Genomic DNA, 26845 nt, shown 5'->3' with positions numbered 1-26845 from the left:
GGCTGTTGTCTTGATCACGTGACTAGGTATTCCCTCGAGAAGTGGAGCAAAACCACTCCTTTAATTTCAAAGCCGTTCCCTCACTTTTATCGCCGTCATAACCACACGTGCACCCACAGTCCCAGGAATGGTGGAAAAGGAGGTATTCCTGAGAACTTACTTGACAGTCATTCATCCCTTTCCCAAATATTTAGTGAGTGACTACTATATGCTAGATAGCCGTTCTGGGTGCTGGGGATACAGTAGTGAATGAGATAAGACTTAGTGTAGACCCTTCTACAGCTTTCATTACTGTGGGGTAAAGATGGTGAGGAAATAAATAAGTATCCAGTATTATCCCACGTAGTAAAAGGTGCAATGAAGAACAACAGATGAGGACGCGGTGACAGAGAGTGAAGCAGGTTAGAGGCGTGGGATGCAAGTTTAGGGAGACTGGCCGGGGAGCACCCCTTTGAGGTGAGGACTTTTGAAGGATGTTGGGGAGTGAGCATGCAAATTTGAGGAAAAGTGTTGTGGGGACAGAGCCAGGAGTGCAGTTTCCAGGCTCTCAGCCTCACAAGGAAAGGTACTGGCTCAGGTAGTAAATGGCCATCAACTGTGATCGGATGGCCATCAGCTGTGGCTAGTTGGTCGTCAGCTGTAACCAGTGAGCCATTGGCCACAAATATAACTGCCGTGGCTATGCTAGCAGAGAATGGGGGCTAGCAAGAGGGTGGTGGCTGGCAAGTGCGGATTGCAGTTAGCAAGGGGTTGGTTGGTTGGCAGAGAAGCGGACAGCAGGTTGCAGATTGTGTGGCTCTTGCCTCCTGTGTCTCCAACCCAGCTGCCAGCGAGACTATAGTGGTATGACTCCCCTATCTATGGATCCGTGGGTGTTCCTTTTTGGCCTCACCATGTCCTGCGTTCTTATGTGAGGAGCGGGACCAGAGACCCCACATGACACCCTGCATGACAAGTGTTCAAGAAACAGGGAACAGCCAGGAGCCAGAAGCAGGGTACCATGTCGGCAAATTGCCAAGGCAAAAATGTATGTCCCTTCCCCAGAGTCTTAACACAACTACTGACCTTGTCATGTGGAGTTTCAGGTCTTCCTACAGGCATCCCTGTGGCCTTATAGAGTGGAGTCTGCACAGTTGGCTGGTTCTCTGGGGCCAAGGAGCCTTACTGGTTTTATTTTCCCTCTTTGTAAATCTCACAAATCTCATTAATGCACAACAGATGCACAACACGGAGAACAAAATGCCCCGCTAATCCCAACGATAACCACAGTTTGAGCGTGTTATTAAGGCTTTTTCTATGCTTGTATCAATTAGAAGGATTTTCTTTTTAAAAAAGAGACTCCTGCTTTCTTTTCTGTGTTTCCTGCCTGTGCCAGGTAGTGCCTGGCACGCAGGTGGTTCCCGTGGACTTGGGCTGAGCAGAATTTCCTTGCTTCCTCACCTGCTGTAACCTCTGGAGAACATTCCCTCCCTTGATTATTTAGCAGCCAGGGCGCCTGTTCCGTGGGGAAGCTTTAGGCTGAACTCTCATCATTGTTACCTTTGCACCTCTTGATTAATTTTAATTTGACCACCAGGTCTTCACATAAGCACAGGGTTTAGAGGCAGCCTTTGAAACCTGTGATCTTTTGCGTGGATGGAGGGATAGTGCTTTTAGCTGTTTTCATATGATAATGCAGTCATGGGGGGATATACATCAGAGTTGCTTAGAGAAAATGGTGTGAAGTTGTTAATTTTTATAAGACAGCTGTCGTTGCTTTCTCTTCAGCTTAGAGAGCTGTGCAAGGAGAATGCCTTTGTGAAAGGACAAATTGTTACTTTGGAAGAGACTATAAATGTCCATGAGATGGAGGCAAAAGCTAGCAGAGAAACAATCATGAGGCTGGTTTCAGAAGTAAACAGAGAGCAGGAAAGAGCTGCCTCGTGCACTGAAGAGAGAGACAAGCTGAACCAGGTACAGTATGTGAAGTGTGTGTGTGTGCATCTGTGATCATGTTTAGGAAGCAGAAATTGAAAATGAGATGCAGGTGAGCACACTGGCTTACTGACCGCAATCTCCGAAGGCTGCTCTCAGCAGGAGCGCTGGGGCAGCCTGGGAGTCAGGGGCCTCAACAGGCCATTTGCTATGTAGTTAGAAAATTGGAAAAAAAGAAATACGAAACACTTATAAGTAAAGAGTTTGTGGAGAATATGACTTGCTTTAGTTACGCTATAAGGATTTTTAAAATTAAAATTGAACTAAAGGGTAATGTATCCACAAGATGCAAAATTTTAAATGGACACAGGGAATATGGTGAAAAGTCTTCCCCTTCTCCACTTCCTCAAGCATCCAGCTGTTCTCCTCAGAGGCAATCTCTGTTAACAATTATATACCTTTCTAGAACTATTCCATATATATACATGTATACTTATTCTTTTTATTTATTTTCAACACAAATGGTAACACTCAGCACACTATATTTTTCTCTTTTTATTTATTTTTAAAATGTTAACATACTACACACTATTATAGCAAGGAGGCTATCGATCATCTTATATCGCATGTGTGAGAATATATCAGTAAGACAAAATCTTAGAAGTAGATTTGTGGGGTTGAAGGATACGGATATTGTAATTTAAGAGAGATTGCCAAGGGAAAGTGACTCTTAATTCTAAACTTTTATTTACACGGTGAGTTCATTGATCTTTCAAATTAGTGAGAACCTGTTTGAGCATGAGAATTAATACTGTGTGTTTTTTTAGCACTATATAATCCTTTACTTATATTAAAAATTTTTTTTTGTGACAAAGAAACTAATTCTGGCATTGATCATAATGATCAGTTTCCAAAAGCAGAAGTGAGCTTGTGCAATCAGTTACTAAAATACAGAGGAGACAATTAAATAGTAAAGGAGATGGAATTTTATATTAGGTAATGACTAATGCTGAAAAGGACAGGCTCCATGGCGGGTGACGGTCCGGTAATGTCCCACAGGCCGAAGGCGGTTCTGGGCTTGGTGAGATGCAGTAAAAGGAGCCATCTTTGTGGGAATTCCTTTTGGGCCTTCCATGTCTACAGTGACGTCACTGCCAAGCTGAGGTGCGATGGGGAGATGGAGTGTGGAAGTGGTCTACAGTAATGATAATCTCCATTTCCCTCCCAATTCCCTGCATCAAAAACGGAAAAACAAAAAAACAAAACAAAACCCCCAAACCCCTTCTTACCACTGGATTTCTTCTCCTGACACATTAGCTTTGTAAAAAGAGTAAAGATTTTATCAGTGTTATCAAGTAACTTCAATCATTTCAACACCCTTGTCTTAGTCAGCTTGGGCTGCTGTAACAAAATTCTGTAGACTGGGTGGCTTAAACAGTGGACATTTACTTCTCAAAAGTTCTGGAGGCTGGAAGAGCAAGATCAAAGTTCCTGGAGAGAGCTGCCTTCCTGGCTTGCAGGTGACGGCCTTCTTGCTGTGTTGTCACATGGCAGAGAGAGTGAGAAAGCTTTCTGGTGTCTCTTCTTACAGGGGCACCAATCCCAACATGAAGACACCACCTTCATGATCTCATCTAATCCTAATCACCTCTTGAAGGGCCCATTTCCAAACACCATCGCACTAGACATGAGGGCTTCAACATGAATTTCAAGGGGATGAAGTTCAGTCCACAGCAATCCTCAATTACTTTTTTCCAACTATTTTATGAAAAAGAATTCAAATATATAGAAAGAGTAAAGGAATATTACAGTGAATACCCATCTACCAAGATGTAACAGTTGTTAGCATTTTGATATGTTTGTTTTATTACTTTACACACATACACACAAACACATACACGTGTATTTGGAGAATTCAGTTGAGAATACGTTGCAGACATTATTTGTATCGTATCTGGCTATGTCAGCACATGTATCCTAAGAGTAAGGATATTATCTTACATAACCACAATACCATTATCACATCTCAAAGATAACAATAATGCCACGATATCATCTGTGGTGGTTTTCAAGCCCATAAGTGTTTTGTATTTCACCCCTTCAGAGGTGATGTTTAATTCTCCTCCCCTTGTGTGTGGGCTGGACTAAGTGATTTACTTCCGATGAATAGAATATGTCAGAAGTGATGGGATGTCACTTTTGAGATTGGGATATAAAAAGACTGCGGCTTCTGTCTTACATGCACTCTTTTGATCTCTCTTGAGTCATTGCTCTTGACAACTTCCATGTGGCGACACCACTCAGGCAGCCGGTTGTGAGGCCCATGTGGCCAGGAACTGAGGCCTCGGTAGCCACATGAGTGAGCTTGGAGGTGAATCATCCTTCAGTTGGGTCTTGAGATGATTGTAGCCCTGGTCAACAGCTTGACTGTAACCTTGTAGAAACCTTGAGTCAGAAACACCCAGCTAAGTCATGCCCAGATTCCTGACCCACAGGAACCGTGAGGTGATAGACATTTGTTGTGTGAAGCCACTAAGTTTGGGGCAATTTGTTACACAGTAATAAATAACCAAAAATAATCTAATATTATTCCACATTCAAATTTCACCACTTGCTACAAGAATGTCTTTTATAGCTGTTTTCTTCCCCAAATTGGGATCCAATCTAGGTACATTCATTGCATTTATTGATTATTTTTAGCCTTTTTTAGTTTAGGTGTTTTTTTTTTTTTTTTTTTTTCCAAATAGGACTGACTTTTTGGAGAGTCCAGAGCAGTGGTCTGATTGTTTCTTCATGACATTGTTTAACTTGTTTCTCTGTACTATATACACTTAAAGTTGTATCTAGAGGCTGGATTGAATTCAGGTTAAACTTCTTAGGCAATAGTGTTTCAAAAGTAAAGTTGTATACTTCGTATTGCGTCACATTAGAGGCAAATACTGTTAGATCGTTCCATTGTTGCTGACATTAAGTTTCATTGCCCATCTCTTTAGTGTAAAGGTACATTTTTTTTCTTCTGCAGTTACATAGTTACCGTGTTTCCTTGAAAATAAGACCGGGTCTTATATTAATTTTTGCTCCAAAAGATGCATATTTTCAGGGGATGTCTTATTTTTTCATGTACAACAATCTACATTTATTCAAATACAGTCATATCATTTTCTGGAACATCGTCATAACGTACTAAATGTGTCTGTCTGTCTGACGATCTTAACTGTGGCTTATTTTTGGGATAGGTCTCATTTTTGGGGAAACACAGTATCTGTGGGGTGATAATTGGCAGATTATTTATGTTTCCCATCGACTTTACCTAGTGATGTTAGCATTCATTGATTCTTGCCTTGATTAAGTTACATCAAGTTTGGCAAAGTGGTAATATTTGAATTTTACATTCCTTCTACTTATTAGCTGGCATTCTTCTGTAAAGAAAAGTTAAAAAAAATTTTTTTTCTTTCCTTTTCAATTCTATGGACACATGGATTTTTATTTATTTACTGTGTTACAATCAATTATTCTTTTTTTGGTGCTCCAAATCCATCAAATTTGGTCCCAGGGAGCCCCAGCAAGATGGTCTCTGTGACCTTGTAACCTGATTCTTTCAGTCTTTGAATGCTTCCTTGATTTCTGTAAGAAGATGCTATCTTGGGGTCACTTACAATTTTCAGACCACAGAACTAAAAATCAACCTATTAGCTAAGGAACTTTGGTTCCTTTTGCTGATAAATGGTGTTAGAAACCAAGATTTAGGCTTAGGTGTGTTCGTTGCTATTGGGGCGTCATTGCTTTCAGTGGATGTAGCTAGAAATACAGTTTTCATGATAAATTTATAGTGGTATTTTTTAATTAAATGTGTTATCCTAGAATTTTCTTAATATCTTTTTATTTTGTGTCATTTGGATTCTAACACTATTCACTCATTTGCTTTGTCTTACAGTATATGTAAAATTATTTCAAAATTACACTTTGGTATTTTACCTAATAGTAAACCTTCTGAGTGAAGTTTAAGGCTCTCAGACTTTTTACATTAATACTATCAGCAGTCATTAATATGGTCACCATTTATCAGGCACTTACCATTAGCACAGTCATTGCACTAAGTGCTCCAAGAGGTTATGTATTTTGCTCAAGTTCCCATAGCCATTAAGTAGCAAAGTTGGGATTTGAACTCTAGTCATTAAACTATTATGCTTTCATCAATAATCCCCTTTACTTCTATATTCACAGCTACATCCTACATACAAGTCTAGTGCGAAAGAGGATTTGTCAGTGACACAGCAATAATTCATAGCTATGCAAATTTCCTCAGTGAATGAATAACTTTATAAATTATAAGTAGTAGTTACTGAATTATCAAGGCTTGGAAATTAGGAAGAATCTAATCTTTACCTATAGAAATGCATTTCTGGGGATTAGCAGTAGGAAATGAAACTGTGTTGTAAGAGCACATTAAAAACACAGAACTGACTCCTTTTCTTACATAAGTGTCTTTACTTGTAAATGACTGATGCAGTGTTGTTCAGACTTTGGAAACACAGTCACTTTGGGATGGAGTTCCTGCCAAAATAATAAAAATTAAAAAAAAAAATATGGGCAATAAAAAATTTGTGGTCTTTAATAAAGTGCTCATTCATAGGATTATGTCTCCAAAGATTTATTACTGAAAAATACTGTCAAGTGGTTTTCCCAACACGTTAATGGTCTCAGGAAGAGTCTTTATAATACTTTGTAAAGCTCTGATTTTGAGGTAGTAAACTTACTTAATTAGTGAAATCCACAAGGACTGTTGACAGTATGGAGAAATACCTGTATTTCTGGGTACTGTTTCTACCAAACTCAACTTTTCTGATTTTCTTTTTTTTTTTTTACTGTTTACTTTTTTTTTTTTAATTTTTATTTATTTATTTATTTTTTTAATTAGTTTCAGGTGCACAAGACAAAGCAAAACTTAGACGTTTATCATTTATATCCCTCACACTGTGTGAACCCCCCTCCCCCCATCCACTATCCCTCTGTACGTTCCCAAAACCTCTCACCTTCCCCTTATCCCCCCCCCCGCCCCTCTAGCAACCCTCTGTTTTTCCTCCATGTTTCCAAAACTGTTTCTGATTAGTTCATTCACTTATTCTTTTCTTTAGATTCTGCATATAAGTGAGATCATATTCTGATTTTCTTAATGACACTCTTCAAGTTACTTTATGAAAATTTCCCAAATGAAAATCCTGGTGACTTATTATACATATAGAAATGTATACTATTTAAAAACTTTAGTAATTAATATTGCAGAATGTTTTTAAAACTATCAAAGACTGGCACCTTTTCTCTTGATTATCTTAAAATCTGAGAAAAATCTGACTTCTGAGAAAAGTAGTCGCTGTACCGACACAAGCCACCCATACATTTTCTATAGATTTCAGAAGTTCACATCAGTGGATCAGAAATTAAACTTACATATTGGATTTCAAACAGCTTCACACTTTCTGCAATTCTCATCGGTAGAATGGAAGTTAGGAAAAAATACTGGTTTTGGAGTCAAACAGGCTCCCAGAGGATGTCTCTTCTGCTTTCTTGCTTTGTTATCTGGCAATTGCTTTCTGTAAGAGGGAAGATCCTGAGAGTCACAAAAAGTGGGTTAACTGGCTAGGCTCTTGGATTTTTATCCGGGCTCCAGAATCATTGGGCCCTGTGATCTCACGCGTATCACTACCTTTTTGAACCTCAGTTTCTTGTCTGTAAAATCGGAAAATAATTTAAGGATCTATCTCTTACAGTTAGTTTTAGGATGGAATGATATCCGACACGAAGTACTCAAGAAATGCCCAGCACATAATTGATGTTCAGTGTTTTTTATTTTCCTTCCCTAGTTATTTACTTTTATCCAGGCATTAAGAGTACAGGCATATGGAAACAGTTCCTGGAAGTGAGAAGTTATTAGACATGATCAATGACTAAAGAAACTCAAGATCTCTTTACAATCCTAGAATCAGAATATTGGAAGGGATTTAGAATCTTTTAGAATCTAGGCCATTTAACTCTATGTGAAATAAAAATCGTCTGTTAAATGTCCCAGTCTAGCAAGTGTCCTGCCTCCTTTCATTGGACTGTACAAGGAAGCCCACCTCCTCTGTGCAGTTCGAATTGTTTGACAGCTTTTCATTGTAGCCAGTCAGGAGCAGGATCCCTATAATTTATGTCCTCATCCTGTTTTTCTCTTAATGAAATGTCACAGGATCAACTGAAGTTCCTTTCCTTATGGCCACCCTTCAAGTATTTGAAGACGTGCATCGTGGATTTCTAAGTCTCTTCTTCTGGCTAAACAGCCCAGATCTTTCAAACTTTCTTTAGTTGAACCTTCTTTCTTATCATCTGTGAGGTTGGGAGTTCAAGCCTCTGGGAGAGGAATTACCATATTTTGCTGTGTATAATGCACACTTTTTGGGGCCCAAATTTGTGAAGGAAAAATAAGGGTGCGCATTATATGTGGATAGTACTAGTTCTGTATCTATATAAATGTTGTTAATTCTTTTATTTATGCTTATGAGTTAAAAGTATAACTCTAGAAATCAATAACAATATTCACATGCAAAATAATACCCTATTATTATAGGGAATACGATAATCAGTTTTGTTGAACTTATGGCAAACTTGCAAGGACGAAGAGTTCTTGACCTTCTATGATGTGTAAATATTGTAAATTTGTTACAAGTACATAAAATTTCTGGTACCTTGTATCTGTTCTTGTGTTTTGTAGTTATTTGTTACATAAAATTTCGTGTACTGTAATATGTTAAAAAATAAGTGCTAAAATTTCTTTATAATACAAAAAAACAAGTACTAAATGTAAACAAATAAAAATTTGAATTAAATAATTAAAAAGAAAGATTTTTTCCCCTGAAAGTATGGGCCAAAAATGCGGGTGCACATTATGCACGGCAAAATATGGTAAAGTGAAAGTAAACTCTAAAATAATGTCTGCTCATATTATGAAAAACTAAAACTGTTTATAAGATTCCAAAGTAAAATTTAAAATCCTCTCTCCTTCCATTTTAGCCTCACACTTATACTCTTGTTCTAACTTCTGACAATTACCATTGAGACTTCAAAGTAAGGCGTTTCTATTCCTGACTCATCAATCTGAGATAGTGTCTTTAGACTTTCTGCTATGAAATATGAGGAATTTCATGCCTCCTACTTTTTACTCCCCTTGTTCTATGTCCCATGTTTTATAATATTATTGTATTTATATTGTCAAGGTTTGTAAAATTTACGTTCTGTTCTGTAACTATAATTAAGTTTTTAATGCTTCCCATTGAGGTTCCATCTATACATTTAAAATAAATGAAAACAGCATTTAAAATAAACATGAGTACATAAATATTTTTATTATGGGTGTAATCTTAACATGTGATGCCAATCCAGTGCCATTTTGATGATGTTCCTCTTAAAATGGCCAGCTGGGAACTGTCCGTGGTCCTTCAGGCACAGCCTGACCAGTTCAGGGCAGAACGTTGACTGTAGTGAAGCCTGAACACATTCTGGTCTCGTTGGCAGCTAAATTCATTGTCAGCTTGTACTGAGTTTGTCAATAATGAGAATTCCAGACTTAAGCTGAATTTTTATTATTTTCCAAGTTTGATCATGCCATTGGGACAGCTCAGACTTGGGAAAGGTCTTTCTCATTTTGAAGTAAAATGTTACTGTGCAGCTTCTACTCCGTTAGATCATGAGAACAATCCTAATTCTCCTATGCACTTGTCTTTCAATTATTTGAAGACATCTGCAGGATAAATGTTCCAGTTCTTTTGATGTTTCCTTTTAGAACATGGTTTCAAGACTTGTGTTGTTCTCCTTCCTAGACTCTGAATGTACAGCCTTTCTCCAATGATCTGTGGGAAGGATCAGTGTTTTTCTTCATTTCCAGCCCATTGCTGACGAATACTTTTGTAAAATTAATATGATAAATTAATAGAAAAAGTTGTTTAAAAAGACACAAAAAGCATACGTCTACGTTTTAAGCATTAGAAGCCACAGACATAAAGTGACATTTCAATAAATGTAATGGGAATGAAAATGGGGAAAAGAAAAGAATTACATAAACTGCAAATTTTTCTTTGAAGGTATGTGTGTAGGATTCATATACAGAGAATACTGTTAGACTGATAGCTTTTTGTCATTCTGCAGTTGTATCTGAACAAAAAAGTTATGACTAAAATTCCCTGTATTTAAACCCTGTTGATCACTTTGAACGACAGCTTTATTGTGATAATGAGGTAGCTTCTTGTTAACGGGAAGGTTTTGATTGCATAGACGACAATGCTACTTACAGGGGCTAATGTCTATTAAACTGTTGCTATGTTTTGCTTTTAAAGCACTTACAGTAGAAAACCAGTCTCACAGAGGTTTGTTGACATTGGAAGAGGTTTTAAAGCAATTTCAGCAAGCTCAAGATTTTTATTTGTGACATGTATCCAAAATAAACCAAGTGTTGTTTTCAAAATCCATCTTCAGTTTTCCATCTGTAGACAGTTTTATCAGTTTATTGTGTAGAGGGATAAATTTAAATTATCTTTTGATGGAAATTTAAATTCTTTTGATGAAAGAAATGGGCTGGATTTTATATACTTTTCACTTCTGGATTACAGGTGGCCAAACAACCTTAAAATATCACAGGTAACCTGTTCCTATTTGCACGACTGATATGTAGCTCATGCATATGCCATTTATACATCAGTTCTGTGCAACGCTAAGGGTCCATCCATACCTTGTTAAAAAATTGATGTCAAAAAAAAAATTTGATGTCAGTGCTCTCACCTTCACAAAGTTTCATGATATTACCTGTGAGCAGATGCTAAGCTGCTTCCATTTCACCTAAGAAATGAATAAGTATCATACTGTTATATGAGGTTATTAAACAAGTTGTTATAGTAAACGACAACAAAAATTGATGTCACATTGCTATAGAAATGACTAAACACCCTTAATTTCTGAATTATTTTGTTGGGACTGAGAACTAACAGTTGTAGGAGGTACACTAGTGTGCAATTCATATTTTGAGTAGCACTGTTCTAGGAAGGTTTTATCTGTATTAAAATTTGAATCCCAGAACCAAATGCAAAACTTCAGGTTCAGTTTACTTCAAGGGAAATAGAAACATGGGCAGCGGGGGTGGGGGTGGGGAATAGAAACAGTAGGGCATCACCTCCCTTATTATAGATACTTTTCTTCTACTAATGTGTGTGTGTGCACATCACTGTTGACTCAGAACTTTAAATGACCAAAATTCCCTGGGTGTTTTCAGAAGTGCCACTGTTCTGTCACATCTTCCTTCCACTTCTGCCCACCAGTTACAGTCCTCTTCTGCAGATGTGGTCAGAATTGGTAGTTGCCTGTGCATATTTCTAGAGAGATTCTTTTTATGTGGATACAAATGGTACTAGACACATGGCTACACACCTTACTTTTTTTTTACTACCTATGCGTATGTCTTGGAGAATCTTTCATATCACTATATGAAAAGCTTCTTCAGTTCTTTTTAAGACTTCATAATGTTCTATGGTATGAATGTCTCCTATTGGTCTAACCAGTCACATATTAATGAATATTCACATAGCACCCAGTCTTTTGCTATACTATCATTGAATAACTTTGCACATTCCTCATTTTCCATATTTAGTAATCTATCCTACAGTTATATTCTTTTTTTAATTAAAGTTTATTGGGGTGACAATTGTTAGTAAAGTTACATAGATTTCATGTGTACAATTCTGTATTACATCATCTATAAATCACATTATGTGTTCACCACTCAGTCAGTTCTCCTTCCATCACCATATATTTGATGTTACATTCTTAAGACTGGAACTGCAGGGCCACTGGATATGTGGATATGAAATTTCATTACATATTTTGCTATAAATATGTTCCTATTATACCTATTCACACTTCCACTGGCAATGTAGGAGAGTGCCTGTTCATCTTAACTGCAGTAGGTAGAAGTAACCAAATGGTTTTTAATTTAACAAAATTTGTGCAGGGTTGGATGAATTAAGCTCAAGCTGGGAGGTTCTCCACCCTGACGATAATTAGTCATTGTATTTTTGAGAGGCAGTTTGATCTCATGTATATCCAAATCCATATAATAGACCATTAAAATAGGAATCAACTGTGTTTTAAAAACACAAATCTTCGGTTTCATTGCTTAATGCATTTAATTGGAAATTAATGCAGACATGCTTTTAAATGGGAAGCTAAACCGAATACCTCAGTCATATTATTTACAATTGTTTTTGTTAAAAGTAATTGTGAAGGGGTCATTATTCATTTGTTGTGTTAGTGGGATAGAATCTAAAGATTCGTTAATTGAAAAAAAATATAGTAACATGAGCCGCATCTCTGAGTCCATAGGGCCTGACCGCATTTACAAATGTGATTTCCTCCGTGGAGGTCAGCCTTGATTCTGCTCAGAGAGAGCTACTTGTTTCTTGTTTCTTGTTCTGTGTGTCCGTGTGGTCTGACAGCAGGCCCCAGGTCCTGGCCAGTGACACCAATGTCACATGACTTCGGTGTATCCTTGAGGTAGCCACGCAACCAGCCTCCACTCTAGCTGCTTCCTCCCGATAGCTTGCAGGTAATTGCATTTGCAGTCTGAGGACTTCTGTTTCCCGCAGAGCAGCCCAGTGGCCCTGAATTCTGAAGTGCTTCAGGAGAGCACGGGGGTGGGGAGGGGGCAGCCTTCCTCAAGGCCTTGTCACTGGCTCCCCTGGCCTGCATTTCATACGAGAAACAGCATATAGTTCACTGGGCTGAAATGTGTCCAGAAAAGAAATCTGACCTGCTGCCATGTGCCAGAGTATTCTGTGATCACAAATGAATGTTCTGATTTTCACTAGACATGCTTCGGTGCTTCGAATTTCTTAGAGGAATGTTTTGGCCCTTGTCTCTGAGGCTGTGAAACAACAGTCTGATATTGGGGTGGAAAAAGTTCCTCCTGACTGAAATATTTTAACTATGTTTATTGGTCTCCCAGTGTAAGCTGCCAGGTGGTAGTTTACTCCAAACTGATAGTAAGTCTATAGTACTTGAGTCTGGTATATTTTTTGGTATTTTGAAGATTTTTTGGAAATACTTGCTTAAAAATACCACTCTATTAGCCATGGAAACTCTCCTATTTTACAGTAGTGGGTTTTATTTCAATATAAAAGTTAATAGGTAATATTCTAAAGAGTTTTAGAACTCTGAAGGGATTAGAATTAATTTTCATCCTTGCACCATCCAATTTAGGCCCTCAGTTTTCTAACCACACATTAGGATTGTAGTTGTTAAGTACAATATGGGCCCAATTGATTATCACCAACGCTGATACTGGTTACTGTAATTGAGCAGCTATTGTATTACTATCTGAAAAGAAATCTGTAAAGTGATAAAATACTGTATTTGTGATAAAGGGTCCTTGACTCTTTAAGGGCCGTAATTTAATCAGCAGCATGGGCTTTCTCTGTCAAGAGGACTAGTTTGGAAAGGGAATGGGGAAATGAAGCTGTTGCCAGGACCTTGAAAAGCAAAGCATTTTACAAAATAGGTTCCATAATTAGTTGAGTTATTACATCTCTGAAAAGGGCAGCCTTCTCTAACTACCAATCCACTCGATGACTTTTACTTCAAATTGATGCCTGGGGCTTTTTTGATTTAAAAAAAATCACCAGAAGAAAGAAAAGGTAAGACTTTTTTTTAATATAAAAATGTAGGAAGTAGCATTTCAAGTAACATTTTTTTCCTGTGTCTAGGCTGTTGGTAGAGATGAGTTTCTTTTAAGGTCTAGTTCTAATGCAAAAAGGATGCTTGCATTGTGACTAACAGCCTGAAGTGTTACTGGCCAGTGTGGATGTAGAGTCTGTTATTCAAAGATATTGTTTCTTTTTAGTTGTTTTTGACCCTAACGTACTATTTTTTATAAAAAAACAAAATATTTTTGTCAGTTAACTAGGCTGCAATTCTATAGCAGTGCTGATCAACCAACTGCTCAATCTTATTTAATGTGCACTCATGTATTTTGGAGCTTGATGTCAACAAGTGTCTTTTTTATTTAATGAATTTTAAAGATGCCCCTTTTATGTCTCTTTGGACCATTCTAGATTATGGTAAATAGAAGCAGGTGCACGTGGCACCTTCCCTATGCCCTTCATTATTTTTATGAACCTAATGGTACATATTACATTCTTTAAAATTATTATTCTCAGTATGGTCCGTTATCTCCTTCGACTTTTACTCCTCCCACCCACCAAACGGCCTGTTCCTTTCTTCAGGCTCGATCAGCTTTAATTTGTCTTTCTGAGAAAAGGGGATACACAGTCAGTAAATATTGAAAGAAAGATTTTTCTCTCCTTTATGCAATGATGCTTCTATGAGAATGCTAGTCTATTATTTAGAATATTATTAAAGAGACATCATTAGTCAAATAATTTCTAGTGTCTGCTTAGGACTGCGAGGGTTTACTGTTTATTCAATATCAATTTCCCTGTATACCAAGCTTGACAACACATAGTTCTGTAAACGTACAGTACTACGTATGGATCGAGTCTGCAGCTCTTAACCAACGATTTGTTTTTTTCATTAATTCTTTCCAGAGGCCCACATATGAAAGGCTTATGTGTCAGTTTTCTTTTTTTCCTGACCCTGATTTTGTATCCCTTCTATTTTTTAGACACCTGAATTTACCTGACATAGCCTTTACAATTTAATAACTTGATGAAGAGATGATAGGGAACGTAGATTTAAAAATGGAATGAGCTGAATGTCCTAGCTTCTGTATGATCAACGAGGTTGCAAAGATAATGAATCAGTTTAAAATGCGGGAAAAGAAATGAAAATGGAAAGAGTGTTTCACCCTAACTCCTTGAAAAGCAAATGTCGGTGCCCCTCGCTGGCTGCTAATGTTTTTGTCTTCACTTTCTATACTGATTTTAGGACTTGCTCAGTGCCGTAGAGGCGAGAGAAGCTCTTGAAAGGGAAGTGAAGATCTCCCGAGAAAGGCTGTTTGCTGGCCAGCGGGCCTGGGATGCCTCCAAGCAGGAGCTGAGCCTCTTGAAGAAGAGCTCTTGCGAGTTAGAGAAGAGTTTGAAGGCCAGTCTGGATGCAGCTGCAGCCTCGCAGAGCCAGTTCTCCTCATTTAGGGAGAAAATTGCTGGCCTCCTTAGAGGCAGCTTGGGCATGATTGGGTCCTTGGAGGACGCCATTTTGGAGAAGATTCAAGAAATGGTCAGTCAGGAAGAAAGCCAGAAACAGGTGAGTGGGTGAGGGTGAGTGGGTGATGGCTGTTTATAAGCTTCTTAAGGACAGCAACCTCATTCATTTAGCATACTCAATAAATGAGTTATGTGGGCTAGTATCATTTAAATGTGGTTTTCTTACTTTCTTTTTCTTTTCTTTAAGATTTTATTGGAGAAGGGGAACAGGACTTTATTGGGGAACAGTGTGAACTTCCAGGCCTTTTTTCCAAGTCAAGTTGTTGTCCTTTCAGTCTTAGTTGTGGAGGGCACAGCTCAGCTCCAGGTTCAGTTGCCATTTCTAGTTGCAGGGGGCGCTGCCCACCATCCCTTGCGGGAGTCGAACTGGCAACCTTGTGGTTGAGAGGACGTGCTCCAACCAACTGAGCCATCTGGGAGCTCAGTGGCAGCTCAGCTCAAGGTGCTGTGTTCAATTTTAGTTGCAGGGGGCGGAGCCCACCATCCCTTGCGGGACTCGAGCAGTTGAACTGGCAACCTTGTGGTTGAGAGCCCACTGGCCCATGTGGGAATCAAACCGGCAGCCTTCGGAGTTAGGAGCATGGAGCTGTAACCGCCTGAGCCACTGGGCCGGCCCGGTTTTGTTACTCTCAATTGTTTAGTATCCTTACCAAGCCTTAGAGAGTCACTCAAACGACAGCTAGCTACATTGTAGGTTCTAGAGTGAGACCTCCCGGCTGAACCTGTCTCCATTGCCCACTCACTTGGGCATGTCCCTGAGAGGATGGCCTCTGAGATTTCATTTACTCTCCTGCCGTACAGGAACAGCCCAGGCTCCACACCGCTTGTCTGAAATCCCTGGGGCCCAATGTGTTTTTGAGTTCAGGATTTTGCAGGCTTTAGAAAGGTACAGCAGTGCACAGAAAGGTAACAGAGAAAGCAATCTCACACAGTCCACCTCTGTGGCGTCAGGGGCAGCAGCCCGTAATCAGCCACATTCATTGTTCAGGAGCAAAACCTGTGAACATGTCCACCAGGTGTGATGGATGCCCTGAGGCTCTGAAAAGCCTCATGTCACTTCAGGTCAGTGTTTGCTGCTAAATCCAGTCAGGTCAAGCTTCATCAGTAAATGAGGTACAAAAAAAACTGTCAGTTTTCAGATCCTTTTGGATTTTGGGATTACAGATAAAAGTTCCTAGACCTGTAACAGTGTCTTTTCATCTAATGCTTATAGCAAGTAGTAAGCTGATAGCTCTTATCAGATGATTGTTGCTGTAGGCATTAAATGAAAAAAAAAAATGTCATCAAGTCCTTCACACACTGTCTGACAAGCAGCAACAATAAATATTAACTCTTGCTTCCCTTGCTTCTCCTCTCTTCCTCCCTTCTTCTTTCCTCCTTTTCATAATGTGTTCATAATTATGTCCTCCTTTTCATAATGTGCTGGTGCCTAGAACACCATTTTGGAGAAGAACAGGAGACCTGTTCAACAAGTGGAGAAAAATGGTTTAATTCACACATATGATTGAAGCTTGTTTAATTTGGTTATCTTGTTTATATTATGTTATTTTCATGTTCTATAAAGCTTTGCTTAGCCACGTCAACTTCAGCCCAACTCAGTTTATCATCAAATCCAATTTATTGAAGTCCTGATTAATGAGGTTTTAAAGTAAATAATATCCAAATTCTGTATTTCTTCTACTGAGTTCATGCTTGTTCAAAAGGGGAAAATACATGTTTCCATCTTTTAAAATGTTCCTAAAAATACCAGTGTGATCACTAACTCAAAATTCAGGGTTGCACTTGTAAAGTTCCTTTAGTGATAAAACATTTTAAATTTCCTTTTAAAATTCTCCAAAATTCACAGGCACTCTAGGAGCAAACCTAGTGACTCGCTTTTCCAGTGTAGGATTCTCTTTGTGGATAAAACACGTTCGTCCTTGTAAGATGTTACTCTCAGGTTTCTGAGAGTAACAGTTTTTCTTGTGATTCAATACACGTGTAGGTACAGGATTGGGCAAGGAAATCGTAGAACTGAGAAAAACCTCATGCAGTTACTTACCTTGACTAGTAATAGATGTACTTCAACAGCTAATGGTTCTTTGCCCTTTCATTTTATTGGCTTCTCTCTTCGATTTTTCCAAATGTTTTCCGGAAACTATTTTAATTCCAGCATGTGAAACATGGCATAAAATTGTCCCCATGATGTATATGTTTATTTTCTAAAGCAAAATGATGTAAATTGGTTAAGCTGGACGGCCTCCCCCCACTTCCAATACAAATGAGAATGATTCAGTCTTTTTAGTGCCTTTGTCTGCCTTTCCCACCCTGTAATTTTTTTCAATAGCCGCTCTCACTATTTAAAAGCCTGAAATCAAGCATATAGCTGGCATCTTCTGGGACTCATCTTCAAGTAAAATCAGGAGAAAATGGATTTCACATATTGTCTTAGAGATTTTTCTGAAGAATAGCAGCTTTACAAATTGATGAATGTGTTTGTTGAAGAGGCTGCATACCCTGCCAGCTGCCATGGCTAAACACACAGTCAACAGTTGAGTAATCCCCGTGGGGAGGCCCAGTGGTGGGTTCAGGCTGGGCCTGGCACACTCTCCGCTTCGTGTCAGCTTCTACTTACTGATCATTGCTTTTCTTGTTTACCTCTTTGCTATTCATTTTTACTCTCCCATGTTTGCAGTTCTCAGTAGGATTCAGGATACCACCCACACTTTTTCATCACGTCATTTCTACTTGTTCCTGGCTTTTCTGCTTATAGCAAAAAATCTAACATTCCTTTGGAAAAGCTTTACTATATCTTAGAGCAGGGGTTCCCAGCCTTGGCACGGTTGACATCTTGGGCTGGATAATCCTTTGTTTTGGGGGCCATTCTGCGCCTTCTAGGATGTTTAGCAGAATCTCTGTACTTCTACCCACTAGACACCAGTAGTGTTCTTCTTCCCTTCGACTCGTGACAACCAAAGATGTCTCCATACATTGCCAAATGTCTGTGGGAGGTGGAATCACCCCCACCTGAAAACCTTTCTTTTAAAGAAATGTTCTACTGTCGGGTTTCCAGGAATTCTAAATGAGTATTTAGATGTTATTTAGCCTTGAAATTTCACGACGTTTGTAATTTCAGGACAGGTGTTTTTGAAATAATGATTTCTTGCACAATGACAGAAAGTTGTGACATTTTCAGGTTTTAGTTTAGAATTTTGAGGCAAAATTTTTTGTCCTGCTCTTAGATGTTTTCTAATTGGCTAGTCATCTGGATGAGAATTGATTATGGACAGGGAGGATATGATACCGATTAATTTCTGTGTCATTTCCTAAATTAAGGACAAATTAATACAAGTTCACAAACATTTAGCTAGACCTAAACTCTCTTGTTCTGCTTTAGGTACACATAAGGCTTTATTTCCTCCATGGGAGTGTTTCTTAGTCTGGTGGCTGTGTCGGAGCTGTGGGGACCCAGCCTGAGGTGTGCCCCCCAACTCCCCCACTCCCCTTTCTGATCTTATCAGTCTGCTCTGTTCTTAAGCCTTCAGTCTACTAAGCCAAATATTTACCAAGAAGCTTCAGCAGACTTCCACTGACATTTCATTGTCCAAAATTCTGGTACATGGCCACCCTTGGGTATAAGGGCATTTGGAATAGTGAACAGACAGAGATTTTAGCTCTCCCAGGCTTTCTAGTGTATTCAATTCCTAGGATGGCCATAACCAAGTACCACTAACTGGAGGCTTAAACAACAGCTATTTATTATCTCATAGTTCTGGAGGCTAGAAGTCCAAAATCAAGGTGTCAATTGGATTAGTTTCTTCTGAGGGCTGTGAGGGAGAGTCTGTCCTAGGCCTCTGGCCGAGCTTCTGGTGGCCTCAGGCTACCGCATGGCTTATGGATGGCATTCTCTCTGTATCCTCACATTGTTTTCCTTCTATTTCTGTCTGTCTCTGTGTCCCTTTCTATAAGGATACCAGTCATGTTGGGTTAGGGCCAACTCTAATGACTGTACTTTAACTTGATTACCTTTGTAAAGACTGTATTTCCAAATAAGATCATATTCTGAGGTACTGGGGGGCTTCAATATATCTCTTTTTGAGGGACCTGATTCAACCCCTAATGAAAGTTGACATGCACAGAGGTGGAGAGGGTGGGGTTAGTAGGTCAATAGTGTTGTCTGCACATACTGGCAAGAAGGAAGGAGAGGGGCCGGCCCGGTGGCTCAGGCGGTTAGAGCTCCATGCTCCTAACTCCGAAGGCTGCCGGTTCGATTCGCACATGGGCCAGTGGGCTCTCAACCACAAGGTTGCCAGTTCAATTCCTTGAGTCCCGCAAGGGATGGTGGGCAGAGCCCCCTGCAACTAAAATTGAACACAGCACCTTGAGCTGAGCTGCCGCTGAGCTCCTGGATGGCTTGGTTGGAGCGCATCCTCTCAACCACAAGGTTGCCAGTTCGATTCTTCGACTCCTGCAAGGGATGGTGGGCTGTGCCCCCTGCAACTAGCAACCGGACCTGGAGCTGAGCTGTGCCCTCCACAACTAAGACTGAAAGGACAACAACTTGAAGCTGAACGGCACCCTCCACAACTAAGATTGAAAGGACAACAACTTGACTTGGAAAAAAGGCCTGGAAGCACACACTATTCCCCAATAAAGTCCTGTTCCCCTTCCCCAATAAAATCTTTAAAAAAAAAAAAAAAAAAAAGGGAAGGAGAACATGATTTCTGTTAGACCCGTTACCTGGTAACTCATTTTATATGCCTCCTAAGTGAAAGTTATAACTTGAATAATCAGAAAAGAGTTGTTTATGTCCAAAAGGCACTGGTCCTTAAGTGACCCAAGTGGCTCTTTCTTCAGTTTAGAGCTCTTGTGTTTCCATTTGGTTTAATCTTAGTGCAAAAGTACCTCTGTGAAATCAACAACTACTTGTCCTTGGGAAGTGAATTGATTCTTTTAGGGCATTATGACTTCACGTCCCCAATCATGCTGCTTGTGTTTGAAGTGTAGTTGACTTCAATGCTTTTTTTTGTTTTAGAAAATTGAGGTCTGTATTCTTTATTATAATCCCCTTTTCCTTCCCCCATTCCCTACCTTTCTAGTGTTGGAATCCCTGGCACATCATTTTGTCCCACAGAATATCAGGGATATGTGAACAGATGATACTAAGAAAAAAAAAAGAAAAGAAATGCTTATTGAAAAACACACTACAACTTTTTTTGGTGGGACACGTATGAGTCCTGACAATTAAGTTCGTGAACTTGTTGCAATGATGTTGCTGACCTTTTTTGATATCAGAGGGATTATTCATTATGAATTTTTACCAGCTGGACAAACAGTTAACCAAGAGAAAAGTGCTGAAAAGGCTGTGTGAAAAAATCAGACACCTGAATTTTTTGCCAACAATTCATGGCTCCTGTATCACGACAACGCATCAATTTGCCACAGGGCACTGTCTGTGAGGGAGTTTTTAGCCAGTAAACAAATGTCTATGTTAGAACAGCCTCCCTACTCACCTAGCATTTGCTTGAGGCGTCATCTTCAAAATGGAGTCTTTACTGATTGATTTCTATGGAAGACTTTGCTTTCCTCTGGTAAGGGCTGCAGCGTGCTGACTGGGGCTAAGTGATCACACCGCGCTCCATCTCTCCAGTTGAGGTTTTCTGTGTCTCTTTTCTGAGTTCATTCTCTTTGCTCAGTCAACTGTGGGATAGAAATGTTGAAGGATCTTCAGGTAGACAGACTCATTTCCTACTTGGAGTCAAATGTGAAACCACATTTCTTCTGGCACAGAAACGTGCCATACCTTGTATAATATAATATCATTAAACAGTCCTCCAGGAGGCAGTGTCCCCTTGGGGACATTGTTTGGTGGCCACTGTTTTGTAGGTTACTTTGAATGTTTTGCCAAGACATGCACACCTTTCTGTTGCATTAAGATCAGATTTCTTATTAGCTAAGGGTAGGACATGAAAAATGAGGGTTCTCATATTCTGTAATGAAATTCCAAATTTTTTTGGGAAATGGAATTCCTTGGATATGGCACTAAGCAGCATGCCGTCAAGTATCTGATTTCAAGCACCCACAGAAATATAAAATTAATTGAAATACAGGCTTGGGACCTAGAGAGCCCCAGAAGCATAGGATTAGAGAGTTTAAGATCAGGTAGCCTAACATTCCTGATTGTAGGAATGTCCACTCCATAACTTTCTTAACAAATAGTTGGCCAACTTCCGGCCATGTCCAGCGACTAGGAATCTACTACCTGACATGGAAAGATGCTTAACATATGAAGTAAAAACAAAAACATAAAATGGCAAATATAACCTATATCTCAACTATATTTGAATGGTACATAAAAATAAATTATTTGAAAATATTAATAGTTGTTACCTCTCGATGGTGGGATCATGGGGATTATTATTACTTGTTTTGCTGGTTTATACATATTTTTTTTTGTCCTTAATGACTCTTTTCAATGGGCATGTGTTACTTTGTAATTATGGGGACCAGGGAAAGATTCTTCCTTATATGGAAGTGAAATTCTTTCTCTGATTTACACCTGTTGGTCCTCAACTTAAGTTCTTAGGACAACTCAGAGCAAATCCCATTCTCCTTTCAAAATATTTGAAGACAGCTTGAATATCTTCTTGCCCTGAAGCATGATTGTTTGTGGATAGGTGAGCAGAAATTGTTTTTTAAAACTGAGATCGCAAATCTGAAACTGTCAAGATATTTCAGTTTCTGTGAGAATGGTACTGAGTATTATGTAAATATCTACTACTTTTTTCCTTTGCTCTTCCAAAACAAACCACCTCTGATTGGTGATGAAACAAAACTTATCACCTCAAACTTGGTGTTTTTATTGAATTTAACATTTTCTGAAAACTGGATCTGCCAGAATCCATTTGAGTATTCTCGAAGTGTACCTGAGGTCTTTGGTGAACTTATGTTCTCCACTTAAGGGATGATCAGGACAAAGAGCAATTCCAGGGGAGGTGGAAGCATTGGGCAAATTAGGGCGTCGTGAGAGTGCTGGGGCCATTGATGGCGAAGCAGATCTTGTGTTACAGAAGAGGAGGCCGTCATCAGATTCTCCTGCTTGCTTGTGTGTTGCCACTGACCATATTTAAAGTCACCATATTAAAGGAATTTGGACCTTTCAATACTTAAATGATCGCATTACTACATAACTATGCAGCCCAGAGGCAACACCCCTGAAAGTTTAGTGAAGGAATAACCAATACTCAATAAAAAATTGAACAAAAGCTTGTAGAAATACCTTTATTCATTTGAATGTACTGACAACTTCTCGAGGTTACTAACCATGAGTAAGTCACTGTATGTATAGTCTTTAATCCTCTATATGTGGTGGAAGAGTTTCTCTGGAGAATGACACTTTTATAGGTTTTAAAAGTACTTTCTGTCTGAACTCTTTTTCCAACTAAGCTTTGAAAATCCTAAGTTAATGACAGTGGTGGGGGTAAGTAAATATGATCCATAAATATTTATCGAGTAACTTCTTTGAGGAATTATATAAACATTAAAAATACCAGTCAAAAATATTTTATTAGATAATGAATGCAGATTTATTTCAACCAGAGGCAAATATATCCATCAATTACCTGTTTTTAATTCAATTTTTACAAAGAATCTGGAAATTGGTGTTATAAATAATATGTTGCTTGCACTAAGCACTTGGATTTTAACATTTGGTTGCATCTACAACAGGGCTTATTCCTGTTGTTTCTTTGTTTCCAGATGGTCTCTCAGCTTGAAGCCCAAATATCTGAGCTTGTTGAAAGGTTGGAAAATGAGTCTGGGTTTCACCAGAAAGCTCTACAGAGAGCCCAGAAAGCAGAGGACAAGGTGGAGACTCTTCAGGGTCAGCTGACACACCTGGAGGGAGAGCTGGTTTCGGGAGATGTTTTGCGAGACAACTTGAATTTTGAGAAACAAAAAGTAATAACCTGAGGGCATGTCCATGGATGGAACCGTCTGTTGCACTATAAAATGTTACTCTAAAATATTCTGAATTTTGCCATTCTTTGATAGATGGGTTAAGTTCCTGAGTCATGAGTCAATTTCAAGGAACAATGGATATTGTTTTGGGGTCTCTTCCTGTTGTTTAGCGCTTCCTTGATTTAAATTAAATCTAATAATTCAACTGAATCTAATTAAACGCAACAGGTATTTGTTGAACACCTGTTATGTCTGAGGCCCTGAAGGTTTGGAAGGTAAGATATGAAGGACACAGTTCTTGACCTTAAATGGCTCATAATTCAATAGAGGAGATAGACATTCCAATAATTTGCTGTCCTATGAGCATTGTAATAAGTGTATTGATTTATGAAGCACTGTAGGAACCCAGTGAAAGGAGTGATAACTTCTGTACAGGAGGATTTTACAGGGAGAAGATAATTAAGTTCGTCTTTGAAGTATAAGTAGGATTTTAGTGGAGGGAAGGGCCGCATACTGCAAAAGAAACAGTTTGAAAGCTTGTACGTGCATCGTATAGTCAGAGAATGCAGCGTAGTTATTTCCATATGGCTGGAACATGGTGTTCTTGGTGGGGCTATGGCAGGAGAGAAGACAGGAAGGGCTTGGATTACGGAGATTGAGTATTCTTTATTCTGTAGAATAGGAAGTATCATAAGTGCCTTTGAACATCCCAATAAATTAGAAAGCAATATGATGTCACTGTAGAGCCGGGATTGCAGTGGTGATAACCCAGTGGGAGAGAAGGGCCATAGACTGAGAATAGACAGGGTCCACGCCTAGGATTTGACTATGGGACAATCATCCATGACCTCTGAGAGGCAATTTTAGTAGCATGGTGGGGAGCAGAAGCCAGTTTGCATTGGGCTCAGGGGCGACTCTGAAGGGAAGGGATCAAGACTTTGACCAAAGAGAAAGGAGGTGGGAGCAGAGGCTGTGAAAAACGAGATCAAAGAGGATCAGTTTTACTGGACATAATGGGCAGGTCTGTGTTTGTGGGTCACAGGAGTCCCTTGGGGGAAAGGAACGAGAGACGCATGGGATCAAGAGCATAGGTACAGAGTTTGACATGGAAAATACTCTTAGGTTGAAAAATCTGTTCTCTGGAAACTCATTTATTTTCATTCTCCTGTGCTTAAAAAGAATGGAGGAAGCATCATACCTGTGTGGAGGGTTGGTGTGCAAAGGTACATAAAAGGTGTCTGGGGGAAATCTAGTCTAGAGGATGAGACAGGCAAATCAGGACCGATTGGAGCTCTAGTGAAAGGACGTATAAAATTTGACAGGAGCTCAGATGAAGGAGCAACTACTTCTTTCCTATCTCTGTGTGTGAGGAAATAAGCTGTTTTCACACAAGAGGTGGCATCTGTGAGGGCCTTTAAAGAATGGGTAGGAATTTGTCAGGCAGGAGAGGTGGGAAATGGATTTGAGGCAGGGGGAATAGCAGGAGGGATGAACGAATGCAAGTGTGAAAGGACTGCTGAAGAGGTGAGACACAGAGGCACTTGGTGAGGCCAGAGGCCGGAGGTGCTTCTGCAGGCAGGCAGATGTCACTGAAGTAGGGCAGGCTAATTGCTCGAGGCTTTATCCTACAGGTAAGGGGCAGCCATAGCAGGATTTTGAGGACAAAAAAGGTTTCTCTGAAGGCAGAATGGCTCTGAGGGTCTAGAGACTAAAGGTAGGGAGCCCAGTTGGGGATTCTAAGAGTAGTCCAGATCAGAAGATGATAATATGGGTCCGGACCAAGTAGTGGTTTTATGAATGAAGGGACAGATTTGAGAAATTTGGGAGGGTGAAGGGAATTTTTCGATCAGATGTCTGAAAAAGATGTGTTGGTTGAAATTTTGAATTTGAAAGGAAATATTGCACTTGGGTATAATATGTCAGATTGGAAGAAATCTGACTGCTGGGCATCTCTACTTAGATGTTCCATGAACACCTTGCCCTAGACATCTTCAAAATAGAAATGATTATGTCTCCTTAAAGTTGCCTCGCTGATGGCGAGGTAACCTGCCTCGTTACCAACGGCTGGAGAGTCATCCTCTTTCCAGTGCTTTCCTCTTTTGAGTCAGTTCCTAAGTACTGTAAACGCCATCTCCTTAATTCCCTACTGCTCTCCTCCCCGCCCCTATATTTAGTAGCAGTGCTTTGATTCAGAGCATTATGATGTTCTCCATGGATTCTTGCAAACAACCTTCTAAGCGACCTTTATGCTGCTGCAGGGGAGGTCTTCCTAATCCGCTTCGTAATTTTAGCTTTCCCCGTCTTACCCCTGGCCAGGGCTCTCTGTGGCCTTCAGCATCAGCAGTAGATTCCTTCTTCCCAGGGAGATCTGTGGCCTGGCCAGTTTCCCTCTCTGGGCTCCCCCTTACCTGCAATATGTCTAGCCAATGGTGACAAACTCAGAGGTGTCCCATGACCAGCAGGGCTCAGGTAGAGTGTGTGGTGAGTGGTCGCCGAGTCCAAAGACATCCTCGTTCAAATTTGTAAAAAGAGTTGCTTGGCCAAAGAAAAATGCCCCCTTGCATCCCATATTATACGTTGCCATTTTCTCTGAGAAATGTTCTCCTTACCTTCTTCACCTGGTGATAACTGTCCCTTCAAGACTCAGCTCCACTGTCACTTCTCTGGAAGTCTTCCCGAGGAACTCCATTCTCCTGCATGCAACACATGCCTGCATCTGTCACAACACGTATCACCTTTATTGCATTTATTTTCTAGTTCATCTTCTGCAATCAACATCAGCTTCTTGAGGCCAGGGGACATTTTTTTTTTCTGGGTTTCTCCAGGGGCTTAGGAAGAGCCAATAAATGTTATTTACATTATAGAAGAAACATATCAAAGGCGAGAAATTTAGGTAGATTGGTATCTCTTCTTTCATTATAATGACTCATTAATTTTAGTTGCGATTGTGCCAAAATAACACTCAGTTATGAAAGCAAATTATGTAACCTGATTCTGTTCCTGGTGAATTTTCCATAGACAACTGCTTGTGAAATGCGTGTTCTAGTAAGGGTAGCCAACACGTAAAATGGAAAAGCAAAGTTTAAGTTTAAATACAGGTAATTGAGATTTACACAAATAGAATAGGATATAGTCATGCTGAACTGTGATTCAAATGAACAAAATATATAGTAATCCTTTCAGCAATCCTAACTTTCTGAGGTGTCGCCAAGATTCTTGAAATGAGCATGTCCTCTGTGGGGTCTTGGCTTGGGGCTGTCTTAAATTAATCCCTTTTTGCCTGCTGGGGATTCTTGCATGCTGAGTGGATGAGTCACACGTGAAATACCGTGCTTCCCCCAAAATAAGACCTACCTGGACAATAAGCCCTAGCATGATTTTTAGGGAGGACATCCCCTGAACACAAGCCCTAGTGCGTCTTTTGGAGCAAAAATTAATGTAACACTCGGTCTTATTTTCGAGGAAACACGGTAGTAAAAGAGGCTTTTGTATCTTCACATGAAAGGTACTGACTCCATTTGGTTTAAAAATACAAAGAATAGCAGTTATTTCACTTACATTCACACAGGCTAGCAATGAAAAATTCCCAGGGGAGAGCTAACAAGCATTGAGAAGTGACAAACTAATGACGCAGAGACAACAGCAATCTGTGGCCTTGCAGCACCATAAGCGACATTTGTAATCACTGTGACATATAAAGGAGAGATCAAATTTTATATATGCTTTTTAGCAAAACTGCAAAATGTACACTTATA

At 39.6% G+C, this 26845-nt stretch overlaps 1 protein-coding gene across 4 annotated transcripts in view; it reads left to right on the top strand.

Moving 5' to 3' along the window:
- CCDC170 (coiled-coil domain containing 170) overlaps positions 1–26845 on the top strand; it is an 88057-nt gene that overhangs the window by 38197 nt on the left and 23015 nt on the right. For 2 of the 4 annotated variants that reach the window (XM_019735451.3, XM_088795391.1), the window contains 3 exons: positions 1768–1953; positions 14875–15192; positions 22890–23090. In XM_019735451.3, the coding sequence (XP_019591010.3) occupies positions 1768–1953; positions 14875–15192; positions 22890–23090 (705 nt within the window). The remainder of the gene's footprint in view (positions 1–1767; positions 1954–14874; positions 15193–22889; positions 23091–26845) is intronic. The other 2 variants (XM_074333710.2, XM_074333711.2) reach the window with 1 other exon arrangement.

This window comes from Rhinolophus sinicus, chromosome 2, assembly GCF_057876585.1.
Source record: "Rhinolophus sinicus isolate RSI-liver-muscle chromosome 2, RSI-T2T, whole genome shotgun sequence".
NCBI lineage: Eukaryota > Metazoa > Chordata > Mammalia > Chiroptera > Rhinolophidae > Rhinolophus > Rhinolophus sinicus.
This window is presented reverse-complemented; position numbering and strand designations above follow the sequence as displayed.